The sequence below is a fragment of the Ailuropoda melanoleuca genome, chromosome 10 (genome assembly GCF_002007445.2).
Source record: "Ailuropoda melanoleuca isolate Jingjing chromosome 10, ASM200744v2, whole genome shotgun sequence".
In the NCBI taxonomy this organism is placed as follows: Eukaryota; Metazoa; Chordata; class Mammalia; order Carnivora; family Ursidae; genus Ailuropoda; species Ailuropoda melanoleuca.
In genome coordinates this window covers 100,201,927-100,228,069 of record NC_048227.1, presented here as the reverse complement: position 1 = coordinate 100,228,069, position 26,143 = coordinate 100,201,927, and the positions used below count along the sequence as shown (strand labels likewise).

General features: G+C 43.9%; 1 protein-coding gene across 10 annotated transcripts in view; it reads right to left on the bottom strand.

Moving 5' to 3' along the window:
* ZDHHC14 (zinc finger DHHC-type palmitoyltransferase 14) overlaps nt 1-26,137 on the bottom strand; it is a 301,170-nt gene extending 275,033 nt beyond the window's left edge. For 8 of the 10 annotated variants that reach the window (XM_011219573.3, XM_034669381.1, XM_019795113.2 and 5 more), the window contains exon 1: nt 25,835-26,079. In XM_011219573.3, coding sequence (XP_011217875.2) covers nt 25,835-26,079 — 245 coding nt within the window. Of the gene's footprint in view, nt 1-25,834 lie in introns of all 10 variants that reach the window. The other 2 variants (XM_034669377.1, XM_034669376.1) reach the window with 1 other exon arrangement.
* Between the last annotated feature and the right edge of the window lie 6 nt (nt 26,138-26,143).

Sequence of the window (26,143 nt, the reverse complement as noted above, 5' to 3'; positions counted from 1 at the left end):
ATGCCCCCTACTTAGTGTCACCTATATCGACATAAAATACTGAGTAAATTCTCAAGTGGTCAGTGAGTTAGGGCAAGTTCCCAAGTGACTGGTAGGAAGTCACAGTGAAACCTAACCCGTTTGTCACACCCCAACGTGAGTGATGCACTAACTTCTATGAATAGTAAGTAAGTACAGAAAAGAAATGCATTGGATACCCTTTGTGATGCCATTCCACACTGCCGGCACTTGCTTGCCTTTCTGGAGCAGAAGGCATACAGTGGCGTTTAATAGACAGAAAACCTGTAACCTGTAGCAAGAGGAGGGCCCATGAGACACAGGTGGAGCCCTGAACAAAATTTCTGGAGAAAGAAAAGAATAAACTGTGGGTACAGAAGAGTTTTGAGGTTCCATGGAGACATGCTTTAGACAGAAAAAGACATTTTAGAAAATGCAGTGTAGAAAGCTTTTCAGCACCCACACATCCTTCCCACTAAGTATGTGAATGTGAGAAATTTTTGGCTGCCTTCTGACTTAAAAAAATGCTCTAAAAGAGAGATACCTAAAAAAGAAAAAAAATCATCATTCTGAAAGAACGCTGTCTGTTGCTTCAGGTAATTTTAAAACCATGAACTAAGAAATTCCCCTTCCTGAAGCAAATTGTCTAAGGCAGTGACATCACACCCCTGCATCCTGGTAAAACAATGAGAGAAACCGTGGGCACCCGCAAGACACCAAATGGAATGAGGAGAGGCAATGTTCATTAGCCTTCTCGATACACATGGACCTTTCATGGTCTCTCATAAGCAAAACCTCAGTAGTTTAGAGAGCTGTCCTCCACGCGTGTGAGGTCATAAAGATGAAGTCTTGACCTGATAGGCAGAGACAGGGGAATGATCTCCCACTAGGGTCCCGAGTCCCCATTGCTTCTACAAATATGTCATGTGTCTCCACACTATACCAGGCTCCGTCCTCAGCCTTGGAGAGGGCTTATCTCTCTCCCTCATTCCCTGTCGCCCTCCCTTCCGAGGCTGTATTCCTCAAGTCCCACTTCAAGCTGTCATTCCGAAGGGCGAGCTAACCACCTTTCGCTTTGGTGACAATCCCCAACAGTTAACCTCACGGGCTCCCTCCAACACGTATATTTGAAAGCTGTTCTATCTGCAGCCCTTTATCTTCCCTGTAGATCTTATTTTTCAAGTCTTTGTGCGTACCAGTGCTCTCCTTCAAGGTTGCTCGCAGAATTGCACGTCTAAAATCTGACATGGTGGTGTGCTCTGACTCTGAACCGTGTATCTCCTCGGGCCCTCTCCCCTCCCCCGATGGGCTGTGGTGCTCCTCCCGCCCCCATTTACCAAAGTCCTGGCAGCTGTAGAGGCATTTCCCCCCCGCATCTCCCAGCTGAGAGAATTCCCATTCCCAAGTGTGCTTCCTCACGCACTCACGATAAACACTCAACACACCTCAGATCCAGGGCCCATCTTCCCGCGCGCCTGCCCAGCTCCACGCGAGCCCCTGACAGGCACCAAGTGCGCACACGTCCAAAGACTAGAGTCTCCACCAGTGCTTGAGATCAGAAGCACCTGGAAAGTTCCTTTTAACTCTTTATGTTGCAATAGTTATGGGCTCCAAAAAAAGTTGTAAAAATAGTCCAGAGAGTGTTCAATCTTCTTAAGTCTCTCTGCTTTGCTTTTCTTATTCTCCAACCTTAATCTTCTTGGCACAGGTCTTACTCTCTATGTAAGAAGGTATCCATCGCTCAACCTGCCCCAATACTGACACCACACAAAACTAAAAGCAGACGGTTGGCACAGTGCGACGAGCTCAACCACAGGCCTTACTCACACCGCATCATTTTTTTTGCATGCATTCCTTTGATATACCCTGTGTATAATTTTATGACATTTCATCCCTTAAACAGATTAACCAAGATACGGAATGGGGATCCCAGCAGCACAAAGGAACCAGTGGCCCTGCCTATTACAGTCACACCCACCCTCCAGGCCCCTAACCGCTGGCAATCAGGTGTCTGGTCTCCGTCTCTACAGTGCTGTCATTTTAAGAATCCCACATATGAAATGGCACCGCAGGGTAAATACCCTTTGGAGATTGGCCTCTTTCCCTCTTCGCTAGCTTTTAAGAAATGGCATCTCCTGAGCTTTCCCACCCTCCCCCCACCCAACCCAAGCCTGGGATTCTGAGTCACTACATATCAGGTGGGACCCCAAAGACAGCATTTTAAAAAGCTTCCCAGGGAATACCCTCACCAAGTGTGGCGGGCAGATGGATGACCGAGGTGGTAAAGGTGGAGTCAAATACCTTGCTAAAAGCAGGACACAGCCCAGCCACCACTTGCTTCATCTGCCACATCACACAGGGCTTCCGAGAGAACCAGAGGAGCCCGACGTGAACTCTCCCTCGTAAGCTTGCATTAGCCTCCCCAGAAGAGAACACTACCTGCCCTGCTTTCTAGAGAAAGGAGCCTGAGGGAGCAGGGCTCGCCTCATGAGCCACGATGCGGGATAACCTGCTGCTGCTCGCCTCTGGAAGGCGGGTCCAAGCAGAGCTTCCAGAGCCAGATACCTGATAAGCCGTCGCCTCAAAGCCACAGAGCCCCCCCCCACCAGGGCCCACCCAGCCCAGCCTCAGATCGTGGCACCCCCACCCTCTGTGTGGATTCAACACACCCACTTCCCGGGGGATGCAGAGGCAGAAAGTGCTGGCTGTTCCTCACTGACTGCCTCCTCTTATGTAATAATAGAAGGTTTAACGGGTCATGCAGAAGCACAAAGCAAAGACTCATTTCCCAACTGCCTTTGCAGCGAGGTAGGACTATGACCCGGCAAATGGGGTGCAAGTGGGATGTAAATGGGATGCCATGCAGCAGCTCTTAAGGAGGCAGGTAGGGGTTCCTCTTTGCCCCTTCTCCTTCTCTTTTCCATCCTTGTGCCTGGAGCTCGCATGGAACAGCCAGCACTCTGGCTGTCACCTGGATCTCAAGAACAAGAGTCACATCCTAGGGAACAAGGAAGGATGAGCAGGGGCCAGCCCGGCTCTCGGAAGACCTCGTGGCACAGGGCCACTATGCCCACCTGCACTGTCAACCTGTGACATTCTCTGCGGGAGAAATACAGACTCTTATCTTAATTAGCCCATTGTTATTTGGGGGCTTTCTAGTATCCAGAGCAAACCTAATCCCAGCTAAAACTGATGTATAAAACTGAGATACACCCGACGTATCACGTCCACGGAACAACATGACTTCCTAAAGATTTGTCATCATTACTCCATCTGACTCCTTCTTGGGCCTATTTCTACATTTGACCTTTATCGTTTCTCAAACAAAGAGCTTCATATTTCCTAGCAACATGACAGCACTTGCAAGAGCACAGAGCACTCGCATAAAAACAACCTGCTTCCCGATGATCTGATTCCTGAGAAGCCAGCGATGAGTTTATTTAGCCAGGTGGCCCACCCAACCAAAGTTTATTTAGCTCTCAGTTCACACGTCATCCTAATCAACTGGAAATAAATATGGACACGGGGACAGGCAAACAAGAAGTGCCTGTCCCATCAAACTGTAATTAAATGAATACTGAAGCACCCAGTTCTGCCCTTCTCGAGGGTGAGGGCACACCAATTTCATCACCATCGTGTGGCCAAAGCACCAACAGTAAGTTTCAGGGGGGCCCACCCTTCCTTCTACTTTAGGGCTGAGACAGCTACAATGTCTTCTCAGAGGAAAAATGACTTGGCCTGGACAGTCTAAAACAATTACTTGAGGAATTTAATTTCATAATGGGAAGAACGCTAAGAGTTAATTTTCCTTACAGGGTATTGCCGGGAAGCTTTCTTGCATCCAGGCAATTCTGACTTAATGAAGGCCAGTAAAACCATGGAAGGATATAAAATGGCTGGACCTTGATCCAAATGACACCTGTAAGGCGGAAGGTTCCCTATCCAGAGACCACCTCTGGACTGCTGTCTGTACACACAGGCCATGCAGGGCAGGGGAAGGCAAGGCACCCCCGCCCAGTGCCAGAGGGGGCCTCAGGGCAGCCCAGACTTATGGAGCTGGCTGGAGGGGCAGGGGAGGCTGAGGTCCACAAGGGATGAGAACAGCTCTGCAGCCCCATGGTCTGAGTTCACATCCTAGTTCTACCACTTACTAGACGGGTGGCTGAGACTAGGTGTCCACCCTGAACCACAAGAACTGCTTACATTACAGGGCCACTTGTTATAAGGACTAATGATAGATAGCAAAATGTAATGAGTGCCCATTACATTTATGGAAATACTATTATATATCCAGGGCACTGTTAATCCAAGGTTGAGAATGGCACTGTTACTATGAAAAGCCAATGCATGTATTAATGCCTGACATCCAGATATCTGACAAGCAGGACTCTATCTCCTTTCTCCCTGCTTCCCTTTCTGAACTGCAGACAGGCCCAGGCCCTTCTGCACTTCAGGCAGATAACTCAGTGGGGACTGAGCATTGCCAGAGAGATGGAGAGAGCAAAGGACTAGAGAAATACTAGGGCTGCATGTTCAGTTGCACAGTTTGTGCACTGCACAAGGGCATTACAAGTAAGGGGCACTATTTACATTGTAAACATCATGGAATTATGTCTTTATTTTGATAATTTCCCAGCAGAGAAATATCTTTGTTTTAATAAAAATATTTATATGATTACAATTACCTGACAGCTGGAGATAAACCATCTTGAAGAAGGAAAGACTCTCAAATTTACACAAAGGTGCCATACAAATTAGTGGTGGAGCAATCAGGACTCTGCTGGGGAACCCCTGGCTTGAAGAGAGTCTGGAAATATGCCCTCTCCTACTTCAGCAAGCCAAATTCCATCTAATCCTTGGAGCACAATTTTTCTGAAATCATATTCAGCCAAAGTCATATTAATTCAATGTCCTAGACTGTCACCTTCACAAACTCAACCTGACAACTATGATCCCACTTACAGCAATACCGATGGACCAAAACTGCCTCAGGAAGGGCCGAACAGACATGTGGGTCCCTGTGACTTTGGAATCTCTTCAACCTTCTTTCTCCTTCCTGTGCACCTCCCTCCTGGATCCCAGTCTCTGCACCTTCCCTCGCTGTCCCCAAACACAGCTGCCTGTTTAAAGACTCAGGCCTGGTGAGGAAGTGATAAGCTAATGCACACTCTGGAGCTGGTTGATACAAACTTAATGCATTGCCTCTCCCACTGGGAATTAATATTTAAAAGACTGTGACCTCAAACGGATAAGGTTTAGCTCAACGAAAGACACCAAGGGTGGTATTATCCCAATCAGAAGGGGGAGCAACGAGGAAAAGATGGCGGTGGTCAGGGTGGGTGGGGCTGGGGAATAATTACCCCGAATTCTCAACTGATACCCCATCTGAGACTTCATCGTCATGGAGCAGTGCACACCCCTCTCCATAACACCGACTTATTACAGAATGATGGCAAAATGTCTTTGCTTGTACACTATTTTATTTATAAGGCCAATCATCATGTCTAAGCACTGAACTACAGTCTTACTTGGAAAGCGAAAGCAATGCCAGGCTATTATTAAAAATAATCACAGGGCCCCCCGGGGGACTCCATCGGTTAAGCATCCAACTCTTGATCTCAGCTCAGGTCTTGATCTCCGGGTCATGAGTTCAAGCCCTGCACTGGGCTCCATGCTGGGTGTGGAGCGTACTGAAAAACCATCACCATCATCATCATCATTTATTTTTGAGTAAATCATTGCTCAAAATCCAGTTCCTTGTGCAAATACAGATGCATTATGGTTATGAACACCACAACGTACTTTCCTCCTTCTCCTTCTCCTCCTCACCACCAAGACTATCGGTTTACTGACCAAATTCCCACACTCCCAAAGAAAACAGAACGTTAAAAAACATTTTTTTTGAGTCTACTTGGGGGAAGGTTTTGCACTGGATCTCAGTGATACAAAAATGTTCGCAGATGGGTGTCTCTTCTTGTTTCACATTTCTAGATTCAGACCCTAATGTAATATGTTTCTGAGCCGCTTAGAGCCTATTTTTTAATGAGCCAGGAAAATTAATAAGACAGGAGATTTGGCTTCACGAAGGCTGGACTCCACCACTTTGAAGGCACTTATGAATGCTCTGCAACGACTGACTTGAGGGAATCAGTTTGGTTCGCACTGCTTCTAATTTGCTTGTATATCTCATTTTTGGAAATGTCAGTAGTGCCTAAGGAATTCATCCATGAACTCTTAACTCCTGATGAGAAAACCCATCAGGGGCTGAAGAGCACATGAGGAAGAGGTGAAATATGAACAGGTGAACTAGGAAGCTACCTAATACCATTTGCATCATTTTCCTGTAAATCTAAAATACGCTAAAATAAAAAGTGTATTTAAAAGTGAGCTACCTAACCAAAGAAAAGGATCCAACTTCCAGAGTGTCTGTGAGCCAAAGCACAGGGCGAAAGGCTTCAGGTACCTTCCCTCCTTGGATTGCTGCCAGGAAACTGCCAGAAGCTACTATTGTCCCATTTTTAAAGGAGAAAACTGAGGACCAGAGAGCTGCACTTTTGAGGGAAACGGGGGAAAGACTCTCAAGAAAGCAACTCACAAATACCCACTACGGTTTCTGTCAGCACTGGGGGGCTTCTTAACAAAGCAACACAGAACGACGGCCCTCCTGATTCGGATAGGAGAACATAAACTTCTTTTTAGAAAACACCCACTGGCCGCTTTCAGCGAATACAGCTTTTATGGACAGCACGCTCTAAAGATCTATAACTGAATCTGTTTTCTCATGTGTAATTGGACTGAAAGCAGTAACTGCTACTGAGGCTGTGTGCGGATTAAGTAAGATGATCCATGAAAGCCCCTTGCGGGCACCCAGCCCTCACAGGCAGGCCCACTGGGAAACGTCCTCATGGGGAACGCTGCTCTGTGCCGTCTGTGCTGGGCACCTGTCTGGGCGCATGCCGGTGCCGGTCTAGCAGGAGCCCGGGACCGGGGAGATTTGCACGCCTGTAACGGGCATGCCGCCTTCCTCGAACGCCTTTCATTCTCCCCAACGCTGGTGGTTGACAGTGTATATGTTATGGTGTCACATTAGCTAATGAGATCATACTTGCTAAACTAAGCTAAGCTAATGAGCTCTGCTTAGCTAATCAGCTCCAAAGAAATGAGCTTTCTTTTTTTGGTGAACAGGCAGCCCCTAAGTTATTTGAAACTGAGAATGCATTTCCCCATAGAAAAGTGACAAATCAAGGCAGAGTTCTTAGGGTGGCCGCACATCCTTTTTATTCCTTAAGGAAGGGAATAATAGCACAGGAATTCTGGGTTCTAGGAGCTGTGGGTCCCTGGTACAGGGAAGAAAGAAACTGGCTGTTTTTCCCTCTCCCGGGTGCAAGTTTGGGTGAGGGTCAAAAATGGAAGAAAAAAATAAACATCAGTGACAATTTCATTCTCACCCAACTAAATGACCATAAGTTTCACCAAGGGTATTCTCTGGTTCCTCACCTCGAAGGTTATTTACTTTCATTATGGCATATGTCAAATCATATGTGCTGAAAGGGACAACCCGAAGAAATTATATTAAAACCTCTTTCCCGGGGCGTCTGGGTGGCACAGCGGTTAAGCGTCTGCCTTCGGCTCAGATCGTGATCCCAGCATTATGGGATCGAGCCCCACATCAGGCTCTTCTGCTATGAGCCTGCTTCTTCCTCTCCCACTCCCCCTGCTTGTGTTCCCTCTCTCGCTGGCTGTCTCTAGCTCTGTCGAATAAATAAATAAAATCTTTTAAAAATAAAATAAAATAAAATAAAACCCCTTTGCCATCCAAGAGTGCTCATTGGGAATTCTGTTTGTGTTTCCTTGTATGTATAAGATCTAAGGCCAAATCTACGAACTCCAGTGAAGACGAGCATGAATTTCTTTAATTGGGCTCCATGCATGGAGCTTGAACTCATGATCCCGAGATCAAGACGTGAGCTGGGACCAAGAGAGGGATGCTTAACCGACTGAGCCACCCTGGCACCCCTAGCATGACTTTTTATTGTACAATGCAACAAGTCCAGTCCGGAAAGCAATAGTGTATACACATCACCGGCCTGAGAGTATTAATAACTTCCAATGAGAGGTGAAATAGCAGGACTAGGGACGGCAACAGCAGTTCCATGCCAGGCTGGGTGGGACACCGACAAGGGCTCAGGGCTGTGGCTGGCACTCTGGCTCTATCCCAACAACTCTCTCGGGGTGAGACCTCCACAAATTACCCCCAGGGCAGACCACACATGGCTTAGGACATTAGTAGGCAAGGGCGTGAAGATCGAGAAAATTTCCGCTTCAGGGAGCTTATTCAGAATTCTGCCATTGTTAGAAGGTAAGTTTTGTGATTTGCAATTTATTTTTGTATAGAAGTTACAAGTGGTCGGGGGTAAAGGGATTGGCTCCAGAAACTTCTTTGTGTTTAAGGCTTTTGAAAGGGTTTAATCCAGCCCTGGTGGTGACAACCCAGCTGATTCTGAGCAAAACTCCCCTAGACCAGACGGCATCATCCCCGGCCCTTTGCAGAGCAGTCTGACCAGTCTTTGCTGGGGGCCCACTTGAGGCCTGCACCTACTGTAGGCACAGTGGGGGCACCAGGATCGGGGCTGGCCCGACAGCCGGCGCCCGGTGAAGGGGTCCACAGGGCATGGGGCGGATCAGGCACGGCCTGGAAAAAAGCTATGCCATGCAAAGAAGTGTACTTGGGCAGAGCTAGTGTCTGGGTTGGCTCCAGCCTGGCAGAAAAGCCCAGCTCCAGGAGCGGAAAGAACATGGAAGGCAGAATTTCTCGTTCCAGATCTTTCTTTGTCACAAAACCATTAGCCTCCTGGGGAGTCCGTTTTCTTCATATGAATGATAATAACAAAAACTGCTTTTGTACCTTTGAAAGAAGAATCTTAAGAGGGAAAAAGGCACAAGTTACGAAGAGCTCTCTGCCCGTCTGAAGAAAAGGCGTATACATGCAATTACTTCTCATAGTTGCTGCAAACACCCTTATTTCTTATCTCATGGCCTGGTGCTTACTCAGAGGCTCAGAAAATACTGACCTTGGCCCTGGCAGCAGACCACAGCACCTTGGTGGACACAGCACGGAGGTGCCACATGATATACATACAATCCTCAATACGTGGCACCTTGTGTTTGGCACGCTGCAAATACGCAACAGATAGTTCTCGAGTAAAGAGGCCAGAAATATTAGCAACAGCAAAAGAAGAGTGAAAATCTCATGAAGAAAGATATGGGAAAACTGTTGGGAAAAACAGATGACCCAAAGGGATAAGATGGAGCCCCCAGGCCACCCCCCCATTCAGAAGGATGGCATTTCCTGCTGGTCGAAGCACGGAAATCTGATCAGTCTGCAAACAGACAGCTCAGTGTCCCTCCAGATATTGCATAGGTTTGTAGATGTCTTGATTACGGTGATCAGTGTATTAGACCAGACGCTTCAACCAAAACCACTTTCCTTTGGAGGCTGAATGAACCTAATGGACAACAGAGATTCTGGAACTAAGCAGGCTCTTTGCCAAACGTGCCGTCCATGTCCACCGCACACACGGTCTGAGCTCTTCCCCTTCCCTTGGGCTGCTCCGCGTAGCTGCCGAGAGCAGCCTTGCTGGTAGAGGAACCATTAGGACCACAGAATACCTTTCTCTAACAACAACAACAACAAAACAAACAAAAAAAAAGGAAAATAAATAAGAATGACAATATTTGTTCTAAAATACAGAAGAAATGGGGCGCCTGGGTGGCTCAGTCGTTAAGCGTCTGCCTTCGGCTCAGGGCGTGATCCCAGAGTCCTGGGATCGAGCCCCACATCGGGCTCCTCCGCTATGAGCCTGCTTCTTCCTCTCCCACTCCCCCTGCTTGTGCTCCCTCTCTCGCTGGCTGTCTCTCTCTGTCAAATAAATAAATAAAATCTTTAAAAAATAAAATAAAATACAGAAGAAATACTTCAGTTTGATACAAGCTATTGCATTCCTATAAAACATCTCATAGTTTTCCCCCTGATTCAGAGGAGAGAGTACTTCTTAAGCTTTCTTCTAGAGCACCACTAATCACTCCCATAATCTGTCTTTGGTGAAGACGGGGAAGAAAACAAGGACAATTTTAAAATCTTCTTCAGTGTGTATTCATCCCTTCCGAGGGCTGAGTCATAAGCATCGTACACGCCATAGCTTCTTTACCATGGACATCGACGCGGATGGAACTGGAGGGGATTATGCTGAGCGAAATAAGTCAATCAGAGAAAGACAATTATCATATGGTTGCACTCATATGTGGAATATAAGAAACAGCAGAGAGGATCATAGGGGAAGGGAGGGAAAACTGAATGGGAAGTCATCAGAGAGGAAGAAAACCACGAGAGACTCTTAACTATGGGAAACAAACTGAACGTTGCTGGAGGGGAGGTGGGAGGTGGGAGGGGGGATGGGGTAACTGGGTGACGGGCATCCAGGAGGGCATGTGATGTGATGAGCGCTGGGTGTTACACCCAACTGATAAATGACTGAACACTACATCTGAAACTAATGATGTATATGTTGGCTAATTGAATTTAAATTTAAAAAATCTTCAGATGACAAAGGTCTATCTCACACTGAGAAGGAAATTTAGCTAAAGGTCAGGTTCAGCCTGAATCCCAGCCTTGTCTTCCCCCTTTCTCCCCACAAATGCAGTCAGTCCCGGGGGGACGGAGCAGCAACAGCGTAACGGTCAGGAGGGACTCTCCCCGGCCAGCGGGCTGCTGCACCTTCACACTGTGTCCAGTCCCAGCAGCACATCCCCACCCTGGACATCTCTGGTCCCTGCACTTGAGGCTCTGTTCTGTGGCCCTCCAGAACCGGAGACTGGCCTGGCGCCTAAAGGTCACTGAGGCCGCCCTGATCCCATCGGTAGCCTGCCAGGCTGGAGTCCCTCTCTCCCCCCAATAGCCTGGGTCAGCCCCCCAGGTAGCTGACCCATCTGCAACATTCACCTGTCACTAACCGTGGTGGATGCTGTCATCAGCCATGCAGATAACCCCCTCCTGCCCCACCCCACTGTCTATTCTTTTAGGACAGAAGCATCTGTTCCCCCAGCCGCTGGAATGCTGGCATTCATCAGCTTCCAGCCAAATCCCTCTCAGAAAACCACCTGTAACTGAAGAAAGACATCCGGACCAAGGTCTTTGCCCCTTCCGGGGGACCCATGTCCTGCTTCTAATCTACAGAATTGTCAGATTATAAAAGTGTGTGATTTTAAGTCACAAATTGTGTGGTAACCCATTGTGGCAGCAATAGAAAACTTCTTCAGGGGAAAGAGAGAACGAGGAAGACAGGAAAACAATTGCATTCATTTCTACGCTTTAAATCTCCCTATTATGCATGATCAGGGCTTGCATTCAGGAAAACCTGAGATCTTCCTTGAAAACACCAACTAGGGGACGCCTGGATGGCTCAGTCAGTTAAGCGTCTGCCTTCGGCTCAGATCATGATCCCAGGGTCCTGGGACGGAGCCCCACATCCGGCTCTCTGCTCAGCGGGGAGTCTGCTTCTCCCTCTGTCTGCAGCTCCCCCTGCTTGTGCTCTCTCTCTCTGACAAATAAATAAATAAAATCTTTAAAAAAAAAGAAAGAAAGAAAGAAAGAAAGAAAGAAAGAAAGAAAGAAAGAAAGAAAGAAAGAAAGACAGACAAGAAGGAAAGAAAAGGAAATACCAACTAGGGTCAACTCTGGGTGACTGGACCAAGCCCATACAATATTCTAAAACCAAAAAGGTCACATCCTCTTTAGAGTGGAGAAGAATATTAATCTCATGTTCTAGAGAACAGATCCACCACTTCTTGTATCATTATAACCATCCACAGCCAAGAGGAAGGAGAGTTCAGTAAAGAATGAATGGGACTCTTTGTTTTGTTACCACTTCAACTTTTAAATAAAAAACAGAATGTTAATAATTTTTTTAGCTCAGTAGAGGCATTGAGCTGACAAATAACACTTCTTACCTTTATTTTTTTATTGTGAGCCAAAGAAGAAGTAATTCCTGTATACAATCTTATTCAATGCTAATCCTGACTGAAAAATAATTTTATGACAAAGAGTAGGCTTCTCTAACCTTCGGTATCTATTTATCTTTAAAAGATAAGACCATGCCTTTTGGGGCGCCTGGGTGGCTCAACTGGTTGAGCATCAGACTCTTGGTTTTGGCTCAGGTCATGATCTCATGGGTCCTGAGACTGATCCCCATATCGGGCTCCCCACTCCACACTCAGCAGGGAGTCAGCTTGAAGGTTCTCTCCCTCTGCCCTCCCCCTGTGCGCATGCACCCTCTCTCTCAAATAAATGAATACATCTTTAAAATAAATAAATAAAAATAAAAGACAAGACCATACCTTTTGAAATATCTGCACAAAATATGCATAAAGCTACCGGAATAGAAACAGAAACACAAAGTCAGTGTGTTTCCTAAGTAGAGTAGTAAGCACCACTTGAATGTATGTGGGGACCATTCTGGCATTTGATTTGCATGGATTGCTATCTTAAAGAGAAGCAGGAAAATTGATATCGAGTTAGTAAGTGTGAGATCCAAGTAAAGAATTTTTCTCCCTGGTCAGAAAGAAAATAAGCTATATATAGCTCTAGAATTTAACTTGACTTTGGCTTATATGTTCAAAAATGCCCTTATCTGTCATCAAGAATGTGTGTGTGGGAAATTCATGGCATTAAAAGACCCCAAAATAGTACCATTCAAGATGATAAAGTGCATCAATTATATAAATCTGAGGCCTTCTCGAAAGATCAGATCACTGGGAGTCACTAGCTGTCTGGCTGCCCACTTCTGGGGCAGCATAGCCCTGCAGACACAGGCAACCATAGGCTGTTACCAGTAAGGCCTCAGTGGGTCAAAAGTATGGCAGGTAGGTTCCTGGTCTCAAAATGCCAGGAAGAATGAGCATCCTATTACACAACAATATTGAAGAGGAGTCCCTACTAGGGTCACATTTCCACATTCAACCCTCTCCAAAATCAACAGACGGATGGCTCTGCATAGAGATCTCAAAGAATATAGAGATTGTCATCTGTCTTAATAAATTTTGAGAAAAACAGAAAGGTCTTGAACAATTGATTTCAACAGTTTTGTGTGGATTTACTTTTCCAAGCAATGGGTGTGCGAGTCTATCACTACAAACATAACGAACACAGCATGGAAGAAAATTTGCGAAAGAAGGCTGGGCCTGCGGTCTGGGCGGGGGCTGATGAGGACCTACACCACTGAGCTCAAACTACCCTACGAACAAAAACACATCTCCCGAGGGAGACCCAGGGCTTGTCACAATTGTGGGGGCATTACTGAGCTGCAACTCCTTTCTTTCCTACTCAAGGACACATTGGAATGGGAGTAGTGAGTGAGAAAAGCTAACCCTGATGTTACCAAAAAAAATTTTTTTAATTCTCAAGCTACAGCCCTGTAACTTTGGTGTTGTTAGTCACACGTGCATTGCTGCATACACCAAAACAGTCTCAACACTTCATTTGAGAATTTCTGGTAGTTAAGTTTTCCAGTCTAATAAACCTCCCCCAAAATGTAGTGGCTTAAAACAACAACATTGTTTGTTCACAAATCTGCAATGTGGAGAGAACATGGCAGGAAGAGTTCATGTCTGCTCCATTTGGCTTCCACTGGGGTGACTCAAAGACTAAGGGAAGAGGGGGAATGGAATCATGTGAAGGCTCACTAGCTTACATGTCTGGCTGCTGTGCCAGGAAGACTCAAAGAGCTGGGTGGGAAGAGCTGGGGATCCATGGGCACCTCTCTATATATGGTCCAGACTCACTCTACCTGGTCTCTGTACTATGGGGAGTCTCTCTGTAATGTAGATAGACTTCTCACATGGTAGCTCAGAGCTGCAAAGGTACATGCCCCAAGTGAGAGAGACAGAACGAGAACTCATGCACTAGATGAAAGCTTCATCACATGTCTAAGCTAGCCTCAGAAATCACACAGCATCACTTCTGCCATGTTCTATTCTTTAGAACTTAGTACTAAGGCAGACCCATATTCAAAGAGTGAAGAATTATACTCCATTTTTTAATGGAAAGAGAGTTAAAGATTTTATGAATATGTTTGAAAACCACTTACCTAAGTATGGAAACAGAGAAGAAGCATATAACCCAAGAGACATTAAAGGAAGGGATCAGAAGAGGATGAAGGGCTAAGTATGTGAGAAGAGGGGAAACTGCAATGCTGGGGACCAGGGAGGGGTTCTCTTCATTCGCAGTGGTGGATCCAGGAACAACACACGCGGTGCTCAATGCCTTGCTCTCTGCGCATCAGTACACCTAGGTAAGAAATCTCTACAGACGGGAATAATTCAAGACTAGAAGACAGGTGCTCTAAGCAAGGGAGAAAGAGAGCAAGAGATGAAAGCCACATTGGAAGAGGCAAGAGGGATCACCATGACTCAAACTTGCTCAAGAAAGTAAGAAAAGTTGAAGGGGACGAGCAAAGTGAATTCAGGACAAGCAGGAAACAACAAGTATAATACAGGAGAAAAAGAAAAAGAAACTGGTAAACAGGAGATGAACATCCTAGAAGCTAAAGGAAGAAAAAATTTCAAGTAAAGAGAAAGCCACCATCTCCTACACCATTGAAAGAAAGGGAAAAACAAAAACAAGAAAGAAGGACACCGGATTTTGTCAAGAAAGTAACCAGGAACACACATTTTGGGGATCCATTTTATTTTAACTATTTATACAAGGGGAGGCAGTAATTTCTCACCTCAGCAAGTAGAACTAACACCTCTAATAGACTCCAGTGTTTTGTGTTAAAAATAAGCTGTTTCTCTGTATTCTTGAGAAGTGCCTGAAAAGATACCAGACTAAGGGAGCCTAAATCCTTTCCCAAGTGAGTTAGATAGCCATTCCTCCACTGAAGAGATTACCTCAAGGCACACCACATCCAGCCCTGGAGGGCCATTGGCTACACTCTCCTCTATCAGCCACCAGCCTTGTCACATTTTGATGGCTCTCAACAACACCAGGTTCCCATGGACTTTGAGGTCAGCAGTTTTTAAAACTCAGTTTGAAGATGTATGGAAATTATTGTATTCCTATTTTTAAAAATGGTGTGCTCCGTCCAAGCGTGCTTAAAATGTTCTGAAACGAAAAGGTCTCATTACAGTTGAAAGAAAGTCTACCTCAAAAATCTCTGGAAGGAAGCAGGGAAGCCTATTCCAATGGTATGTTAGCTCCCAGCTGTGAAAGGCCAAGGAGGTCGAGGCAAAAATAGGTATAAATTAAGGATAACACAGCTCCTACAGTTTAGAGGAGAGGATCCAGGGGAAAAGGATACACACACACTGAGCTGTCACCTCTCTCTTCATTCTAGGACTGCACATGGCAGAGGAAGAGATTTTCTCTCTCATGTAGAGCAGTAGGGAGACTGAAGAGTCTATAAGAGCTGAGGGCTGGCTGGTTCAATCATAAATCCCTTTTATCAGGACTTTCAACTAAAACCAGCTACATGAGAAGAGGTCAGTAACAGAACCTTAATTACAAGTACTCTGAGGGTTTGTATCTAAGCTAGACATGGGATCAGAGAAGAGCTTCCACACTCAAAGTATTATAAGTGGGGGATAAAAAGTTAAGCTTTTTTTTAAAAATCAACAAAAAACTAGCCTCAAATTAAACTGGCAAATGAAGATTTGTGATAAAGTATCTCACTTATCATAAGGATATATATTTCTATAAACCTTGCTCTTAATCGTATGTAACTTCAATGATTAGATGATACGATTTATCTTCTGAAAACTACTTTACCATCATATAAAAGCATAGTAGATTGAATCCCATGCTAAATTCTGTTACTCAGACCTAAGTATTTGAGCCCAGATATCATAGTCATTGCCAGGACACACTTAAGAAAGCAAAACCTATAAAGAGGCAGGCTTGCATATTCTACCCCTTAAAATAATAGTAAATGCCAAGAATCAGCAAGAAGTCCAAAAAAGAAAGATTAGAAAGAGTATGAAGAATAAATTAAGTGTATTTATACAAACCAACTATTATAGCAATAAAAGTGAATTACATATATATACAACAACACACATGAATCTGAGAAACACATTAAGTTAAAAAAAATCACAAGCTGAAAGTTGTAAGAGCAATCACTCCCACTGTGACAATAAGAACAAGCCAGATTAGCTACAAAAGCACTTTTAAAAAATATATCAGAGAGCTAAGGATGCAAAGAAGTTTAAATGTGTTGAGTCCTTCCCAAGAGAAAAAAGTCCAACAGCTGCTCTCATTCCTAGCAAAGTGGCAGGAAGAACAGGAATCCACCATATCCAGGAATAAGAAGAAAACAGGTAAATTTTTAAGCAAGTGTAATGGCTACATGGATGGCATGGATAAGAATTCCAGGGAGCCTGAGCCACAGAGTAAGTGTGCACCACCAGCCAACTCCTTCCCATCGATCCTCACCAAAAACACAGTAAGAGTACACTAAAGGCTGGGGGTAGGGCAGGAGAGTTGAGAGGCAACTGCCCTGCAGTTCTAAGACCTTCCCAAGGGTAAGGCAGGGGTCAAAGCTTTTCTGAAAAGTGAGAAAATCTCCCTTATGCACTTCAGGCCTTCACCCTAGGCAGTGCAGCAGCCCTCCAAAAACTGAGCCCAGAGAGCTGGACCAAGACAGATGGGCTGAGATGAAGAAGGCTGGGAAAGGGTTAAAAGCAAAGAAAACTCCCCAGTAACCCAAAATGTTAATGGACTGGCTGAGAAATCTTCCACAGTTGAGTAAGCTGGTGCTCAGCTATGAAGCATAAAGAAATCTTGAGAATTCAGATCCTAATTCCTGCTAAAGGGAAAGTCTCTGCCCTCGAAACATTTGAATTCAGTGATGAAATGGATCTAACTAAAGCTTCGGTAAAGACCACATCCATTTCAATAATAAATTAGACTGACTCAGCCCACACACTAGTGGCCTGATAAAAGGCATGCCCTTTTAAATTGCCGCATGCTCTACAATTCTTTTATACACAATATCTGACATGCAATCAAAAATTATGAGACACACAAAGAAGGGAGAAAATAGAACCCATTGTCAAGAGAAGAAATAGCCAAAAGAAGTAGACCCAGAGATGATACAGCTGTTGGAATCATTAGGCAAAGAGTTTAGAATAACTACAAAAAAATATGTTAAAGGATCCAGTGGAAGACATGGACATGAACGGATGGAGAATTTCAGAAGAATAGAAATAATCTTTTTAATTATATAAAAAAACTATTTTTTAAATGTAGAAATGCTCAAAATAAAAAAAAATAAGCTATCACTGATGGTTTAACACAGCTGAGGAAAGGTTCAGTAATCATAAGGTCAGACCAACAGGAATTATTCAAACTGAAGCGCAGGTGCACACACGCACACACACAGACACACACACACAGATTATTAAAATATATATATATAGGATAAGAGAGGGACAAAAGAAATACCTGAAGAAATAATGGATGAAAAATTTCTAAAACTGATGAAAGATATCAACCCACAGATCCCAGAAGTCTTAGCAAACCCTAAGCCAGATAAGTAGAAAGAAAACTACACCTGGGCATATTGTAGTTCAACTGCTAAAAACAAAGATAAAGAGAAAATCAACTGGGAAAAAAACTCACCCGTTATATACCACACGGGAAAATGCTAAAAATAAAGGCTAACTTCTCATCAGAAACAAGAGACCAGAAGACAATGGACCAATATCTTCAAAGTTCTGATTCAAACAACTGTCAAACTAGAATTCTATATCCAGTGAAAATATCTTCTATCCTTTAAAAATGAAGGCAACCATTTTCAGAAAAAGCAAAATCTAAAAGAACTTGTCACCAGCAGACCTGCATCAAGACATGCTAAAAGAAGTACTTTAGGCCAAAGGGAGATGATATAGATGGAAGAAATAAATAGTACTAGAAATGGTAAATATGTAAAGATAAATATAAAATTCCATTTAAAATTATCTCTGTTTTATATATAAATGTATTTTTTTTAGATTTATGTGGGTATATGTTTTACTTTAAATTATCTTTGTTTCATATAGGTATATATATTCAGGTTTCTTTTATATACTATGGACAGCTTTAAAGTAGTAACATCACTGGGTTTATAGCACACACAGATATACATTTTATGATAATAGAGTTACAAAGGGTGGGAGAAGTAAGTAAAATTATGTTTCAGGTTTTCTACATTATTTGTGAAGTACTGTATTACTATTTGGAGGTAGCCTATAACAGGATAAACATGAATATTCTAATTTCTTACATAACTACTAAAAAAAAATACAAAGAAATACAGCCTAAATTTTTTAATGGAAATAAAATGGAATAGTAAAAATATGCAGTTCACATAAGTGAAGGCTAGAAGGAGAAAAGAGAAATAATACATATTAGATAAGCACAAAACAAATACCAAGATCATAAACTTAAACCTAACAATAAAATTTGAATATGAACTGTTGTGGCCACATTAAATTTACTGAAATTGATACCATTATAGTTGATTCTTGAACAAAACGGGGGTTGGGTGCCAACCTCACTCCACCCCACACAGTTGAGAACTGGTGTGTAACTTTCAACACCCTCAAAATTTAACTAATTGCCTACTGTTGACCAGCAGCCTTACAGATAACATAAACAGTCCATTAACACATATTGTGTATGTTATATGTACTATACACTGTATTCTTACAATAAAGTAAGCTAGAGAAAAGAAAATGTTATTAAGAAAACCATAAAGAGGGGCGCCTGGGTGGCACAGCGGTAAGCGTCTGCCTTCGGCCCAGGGTGTGATCCTGGCGTTATGGGATCAAGCCCCACATCAGGCTCTTCCGCTATGAGCCTGCTTCTTCCTCTCCCACTCCCCCTGCTTGTGTTCCCTTTCTCGCTGGCTGTCTCTATCTCTGCCGAATAAATAAATAAAATCTTTAAAAAATAATAAAAAAGAAAAGAAAACCATAAAGAAGAGCAAATACGGGGCGCCTGGGTGGCGCAGGCGTTAAGCGTCTGCCTTTGGCTCAGGGCGTGATCCCGGCGTTCTGGGATTGAGCCCCACATCAGGCTTCTCTGCTGGGAGCCTGCTTCTTCCTCTCCCATTCCCCCTGCTTGCGTTCCCACTCTCGATGGCTGTCTCTCTCTGTCAAATAAATAAATAAATAAAATCTTTAAAAAAAAAAAAGAAGAGCAAATACATTTACAGTACTGTACTGTGAAAAAAGTCCATACTTAAGTGGACCCCTGCAGCTCAAACCTGTGTTGTTCAAGGGTTAACAATACTGTGTTTACATAAGAAAATGTCTTTTTCTTAAGAATGAAATGCTAAAAAATTTGGATATAAAAGGACATGATGTCTGCAACTTACTCTTTAATGGTCCAGAGGGAGGGAGGGAAAAGGACAGAGATGGAGTTTTTTTTTATATCTATAAAAGATTTCTTTACTTTTTCACCTATATAAGAATTTTTCTTTATATTTTTTATATAGCAAAATAAGCCAAACTAAACAATCTGCTGTTTGGGAATGCATACATTAAGAAATCTTGAGGAAAAAGAGGCAAGGCATTACTAATGACTGAGCTCAGGCGGTGAAGACCTGGGGGGGGGGGGGGGGGCGGGGAGACGGGGGGGGGGGGGGGCAGGGAGACGGAGCGAAGCTGAAATCCAGAGGGTGTGAGTAGATTCAAAAGCCCTGGTACCAATGTGGTTCTTGAGTGGTAGTCCCACAGGTACTCTTTACAATATTTTATTTCAAAACTTGCACGTATGTTACATAGAATCTTCTGTATGAGTCTAACATTACATTTTTAAAAGGGTGGAAATTGGGGTAGAAGATCATCCAGTTTATAAAAATTAGTTTGAATTGGGACCAACTTTTATAGTTAGTAAAGAACTAAACAAAAGCATTAAGATGGTCCCCAGCCTTCGCCTGGGCCAAGTTTTTTATCAGATCCAAATTCCCAGATGTAACTAATTAGAAGTATCTATTGACCACCAATGTTTTCCCTTTCCCAACAACCTCAGCTGCAAAAAAATGAATACGCTTCCTTGAAACACTTAATTTAAATTCTCTTGCTAAGACACAGCAACTCTGCAATGAATAAATTACGTGCAACATTGCTCTGCCAAGGAAAAATCTTCAGGTTATGTAGATATGGCCCATTAAATAATTGACCATCATTACCCTATTACAGGTACCTACAGACGTCCTTACTGTATAACTTGGTATCACTTCCCACTAGCTGAGAGTCAACAATATCCTTAAGAGTTTTATTAAATAAGTTCAAGTATCCAAAGTCAAGAACCCATAAAATGTGAAATTATTCCAGGTACTGTTGTAGTTGGGTAACATTCTTATACATCACAAAGTGTTTGATTTGCTTAAAGCATTTAGTTAAAAAATAAAGAAAAACTAGAAAGAAGTCTTAGTTAGCCAAGTGAACATTCCAACTCTGTTACTAGTTTTCTAAGTAACTAAGAAAACCTTTTATTTCCTCTGCTTCAATTAACACACTTAAAAATGGATAAGACCTGATCCTAAAATCAGAAGAATTATATCTAATAAAGCTTCTAAGGCAAATGTGTTCTAGAAGGCATTATTAGTTATAAATTTTATTAATGTTGACAACTTCACAAGATGAAAAACTAAAGCACAAGGAAGTTATTTTTCAGAGTGTTTCAATACTGCAATTATTCCATAAACAACAAATAACCACTGAGAGCCTGCTATCTGCTATTTAGCTATCTGCTAAAACAGATACTGTTTTAGGTACTAGAGTACAACAGTGAACAAAACTATCCTCGTGGAACTTACATGTGTTGATCTTGCACACAAATGAATGGGTTAGTGCCCTCATGTCAAGAGGTCAATAATAAGGTTTTGAAGTCACCGAAAATTCCTGTGTGGATCCATAGTGAGTTATAAAGTGTCCTTGACACCATCTAGCTGGTTAATAGGGAATGTTCAGGGTAACATCCTGATGGTCATCTGTCACCTACTATCAACCCCACAGTGTTCTACGATGCACGGCATGGCCAGCATCTGGCCAGAAGACAGGACACTTCCCATAGGTTTTCTGAGATGGTGGAAAACTTGATGAAGTTCCGAATAGGACAGCTGAGAAAAGAGAGGGTCCTTGTATGTTAAAAGGGTAGCATCTTCTACTAAATAATAAAGGATTTCCCATCTATAAGGGAGAAATTATTATTGGAAACAGCACTTTTGTTTATGGGGGACAGGCCCTTCTTCCATATGCAAGGCAAACATCATCCCAGTTCCACTGACTTATTTCAGAGGGGATCAGCCAAAGAAAGAAGGAGGAAGAGGAGGAGGAACAAAGGGAAGGAGGGAAGGAGAGGGAAGAAGAAAACATATGGCTTTTTTTAAAAATCATCAATGGACTTCCAGTGACAAGAAACTTAAGAATGCGACCACATTCCCAAGTATTTCAGCCCCAGTCACACCCCATATTGTCTGTGGCCACAGCACAGAAGCGAGAGACTGTCAAGTCCAAGATCTGAGCAGGCCTCCCCTAACTCGCAGAGGCTCCAGGAAACACCAGCCTCACCTGGACTCCTGGCTCATCTCCTTTCTGCCCCTGTGATTGGAGACCACGAGATGTAAATAGTTCAGGACCAAAGACTTTTTTTTTTTTAAGATTTTATTTATTTATTCAACAGAGATAGAGACAGCCAGCGAGAGAGGGAACACAAGCAAGGGAAGTGGGAGAGGAAGAAGCAGGCTCATAGCGGAGGAGCCTGATGCGGGGCTCGATCCCAGAACGCCGGGATCATGCCCTGAGCCGAAGGCAGACGCTTAACCGCTGTGCCACCCAGGTGCCCCAGGACCAAAGACTTTTTATTTTCAAATTTTCAACTCAAAACAAGGGCAGGCTGTAAGTATGCGTATGTCAGAGAAGAAGAGACACAGAAACTGATAATGTTCACTGATCTTTTCAACTTGCGCTTCTGGGGATGTAAGAATGAGGACATTGCTTCGAGTCTCAGATGAGCCAGGCGCTCAGTCGCTGCAAGGAGCGGTGACAAGTCTCGACAGCACTGCGAGCAACTTCCTTCCGTCTCGAATACAGCTACAAAATGCTGGCACTCTCTATCAGTACACGTGCTGCACTCAAGACGCCCCAAAATACACAGCCCGGCTCTACCCAAAAATGAGCGGAGTTGCATCGGGACCTTCCAGTAGCTTTCTTTACTATCTTCACAGATCTAAGATGGTAGCTTTGAAAACGGAAATGAAATCCAGTCCCTGCTTCTTGGAGATTTCCTCGGTGCTCCTGCTCAGGTCTGGACAAGGGGGGGGGGTCCCAGACCTCTCTGCAGGACTCCCACTCTGAAGGATCAAGAGTGAAGCCACTCCTCAGACTTACACAAAGGTCTTTATTTCAATGGCAAACTACACAGTTCTGCTCTTTTTTTTTCCCAGCCCAATATGCTATTGCTGTTATACTTGCTTATTAACCCACTTACTCCCTCCTTCAAAGGCTCTCAGAAAAGGGAGTCCTGGGGAGGCTACTTCTAAGGTTTGTTCTAATGATATGTGCTGTTTTTTGCGTACTGGCTATGTATGAGACACTGGACTAAGTATATTTTTTCATTTAATCATTGTAACACTTTAAGGTAGATATTATTAATCCCATTTAACAGATTGGGAAACTGAGGCTTAGAAGAGTCAAATTTTTTGCTCAGGGTCATACTTCTGGTTAGAATCTTGGGATCTGTCCTTCCAAAGTCCATACTTTTAAGCACCCTTCTATACTCGGAGGAAGAGCAGCACTGTGGGTCAGAAAGGGCACTGGCTTTGCAGTCAGAAGCCCTGCCACTAGTTAGTGTGTGACCCTGGTTATGTCACCTCTTTATGCCTCTGTCACTTCATCTGCAATCTGGGAATAATCATCCCCTCCCTGCCTTTTTCCCAGGGTCAGAGGCAGTATCAACACCTGTTGCTATTCTCCAATAAGTAAGTCTCTTTCTCTTGGACGAACTTCCCTGTCCTCCACTCAAGGCTGGGAATGAGAGGGAGTGTAGGGGAAGAGCTGCTGGAAAAGGAGGTCCAAAGCTAAGCCCTGTGTCTTCTTTTCAAATGTTGTACTTGCCTTTTGTAACTGCATGGGGAAACATGGACTCTAATGTTTGAACACGAATTCTACTAATATTAAAGTTACCTAGACATGAAATTAATCCACATAGGCAAACACATAGTATGTGTTCAATAAATAACTAAAGAAAGGGCAGAAGGGAGGCAGGCAGTAAGCAGACAAAAATGCCATTTTCTCTTGATCACTTTTAGGCTGCTGGCATTTCATATCCTAGGCATGGAACTAATTGCTTCTCTGAGTCTATCAAATTAATTTGGCCAAAGTCATGTAATTTCACTTTGTCATTAGTAATAATGATAAAGAACTTAAAAGCAACACAGTGACAATATTCTTAGCCAAACCATAAAATTCTATAGTTTGAACAGCCCTGCAATTTTTCCCAACTGAGGCATCAGGCCAGGACTGGCCTATTTTCTTGAAATTTCAAATTGCCTAATTGAAGCAATACTCATGGAGACCGAATACACACACACACACACACACACACACACACACACACCTTATCTAAAAACGAAGCTTCCAATGGTAGCTAATAAAATCCCAGCACACATGTTTATTCCTACAGCCATTGGTTAACACAATGCTGACGCAGAGAAAAATCCCTAACAACCTACTAGTGAGGACTTTGGGGAACTCTTGGAAGAAACACACACAGAGCTTAAGAGGCGAAAATGAATTTATGATGGTTTGTTTAAAAGCAGTATTTGAATAAAGAAAAATAAAAGACAGTAAGTACAACTAGAGGGGATCTCTAACCATACAGTGGGGAGTTGGGTGTACCCAGAAAATGAAACATTCATCATCCTGCATGAAACACACCTGTGGCTGAAGCTCACAAAATTAACCCATTTTCCCCACTCCTAAAATTGCCAAAAAGAGCAAACATGCCAATATAGATCAGTTCAAAACTTTTTAAACATTAGGAACACAGGGAATTCTATCTATCCAGAAGACCACCTATAAGGAAAGCCACCCTTAGAAGGATGGCATTTGCGTTCAATCACATGGCATCATGACTCCAGTGCCTGAATCTATTATGACTCAGACCCAGGTCTGTAAGGACGAGTGGCTGGCTCTGGAAGGGGACAAGGGGAGCAACAGAAGAAGAACAGAGCATTTCTCCTGCCATTCCCAAAGCCTTTTCACACCCTCCCCCCACCCATCTCCAAGGCCCCCAACAGGCTCCACCCTAATAGCAAATGTGCCCCAAAGTTAAACTTCTGGAAGAGACCTGGGAAATATATACAGTCAGAAATGAAGTGGTTGTGCGTGAGGTCTGGGGGAGCTGTGAGGCTTACCTCTGAGATCCCTCTCCTCACTTGGTCTAACTCAATCCTGCTAAAACTGTTCATCATAGCACAATGTTCAGACACAAAATATTTCCCCTCAGAGTCAGAAGGGTTTACGTGAAAAGTATGACATTGTCAAGAGATCATTCATTTCTGATTGAGATAGCATTTGGAATACCAAACCCTGGGCACAATATCAGAGCCTATTAATATTTACCAGAGACAAAAGTAAAGAAACACAAGGGTTTAATTAACCCTCTGCAACAGAAGATGGAGACTGAATGGGTACCATGCCCCATAATAAGCAGGATACAGGAAACTCAAAGAACTCCCAATAAGTGTATTGGGATTTTTTTTGGGGGGAGGTGTAGTGGAGTAGCTACAAATTTATTGTGCATAGGATACCAGGAATTACCTAAGAAGCTGCACTGCAAATGTTGGACCCAATAAAAGCAATTGAAATTGATTCTGGAATGTGGTTAAAGTACTTTATCTAATCTATTAATAAATAAGAAGATCTTTCATTAGTTGGCAGGAGGACAGTTGCTACTGGCCAACTTGATTTTCCTGAAAACAGCGAAGACTTGCATGCACTTTTTTCAAATAAAAGCCCTAAAGTCCCAAAGTACTGTTTCTGGAAACAGAAGTTACCATGCAGGGTCATACTATTCCTGAACACGCTGAGAAAGTCTCCTTTCACCTGTTCCCCAACATGGAAGGGTGGGAAGGAGAAAGTGTGTATTTCCAAATATTTTTTATTGAAACTTTTTTAAAAGCGAAGAGTTTGAAAACCTCGTGGTAAATCAGAAATTGTTGATCAAGAGTGACCATCTAAAGAGAATGAAAAACCAAATTATCCTTCCAGGCCACATCGGGTGACCTACACGTGGAAACCTGAAATAACCAAGATTCTTCACTATTCAGCAAAGGTACCTAGACGATTTGGTAAATGAGCTTAACAAGATGCCCTACAGCTTGTGAGCAAGAAAGAAAGTCAATTGTATTTACCCCTGACTGAGGAATCAGCCTCATCCTCCCTTCCCACACAACGCTACATCTGGGCTGGTTTGCTAGTCTCCAAACTCAGTAAAGACAGCCCAAGAATCAGTCACCCGCGAGGTGCCACCCAACCCTTGGGAGCAACAAGGCCGGCACACCTTCCAAGTGTGCCCTCTCCCCTCTGCACTCCCAGAGCCCGACCCAGGACTGCATTATCTCTGGGGACCAAAGACCAAACAGACCTCTAAAAGAAAAAGAGGGAGAAGTGGGTTTGCATTATATAACAATGTACAGCAAATAAGGCTTCTAGAAAACGAAAGTAGCGAAAGGAGGGGCAGGGGTCGGGAGAGGCAAGGGGAGCAGGGCGTCGCGGAGCTTTCGCTGCTACTTACTCGAAGGCGAAGAAGAGTCCGCTAGTGACCAGGATGAGGATGAGAGTCAGGTAGAAGACGCCCGTCTGCCGGGCCATCATGATCCTGCCGTTGCAGAAAAACTTGTTTCTTCCCGGGAAAACCTCCCATTTCCTCCGGGCCGCGATTTTCTTCTTCTTGTGGGGCGACTCCATGGGGGAGGAGCTGTGGGTGCTGATCTGACTGTACTCGCAGTCTTTCATGGGCCCGCCGCCGCCGGGAGGCATCCACGAGGGCAGCCGGCTGGGGGCGCACGCCCCCAGAAGCCCCCCGGCCGCGCGGGCGCCGCCG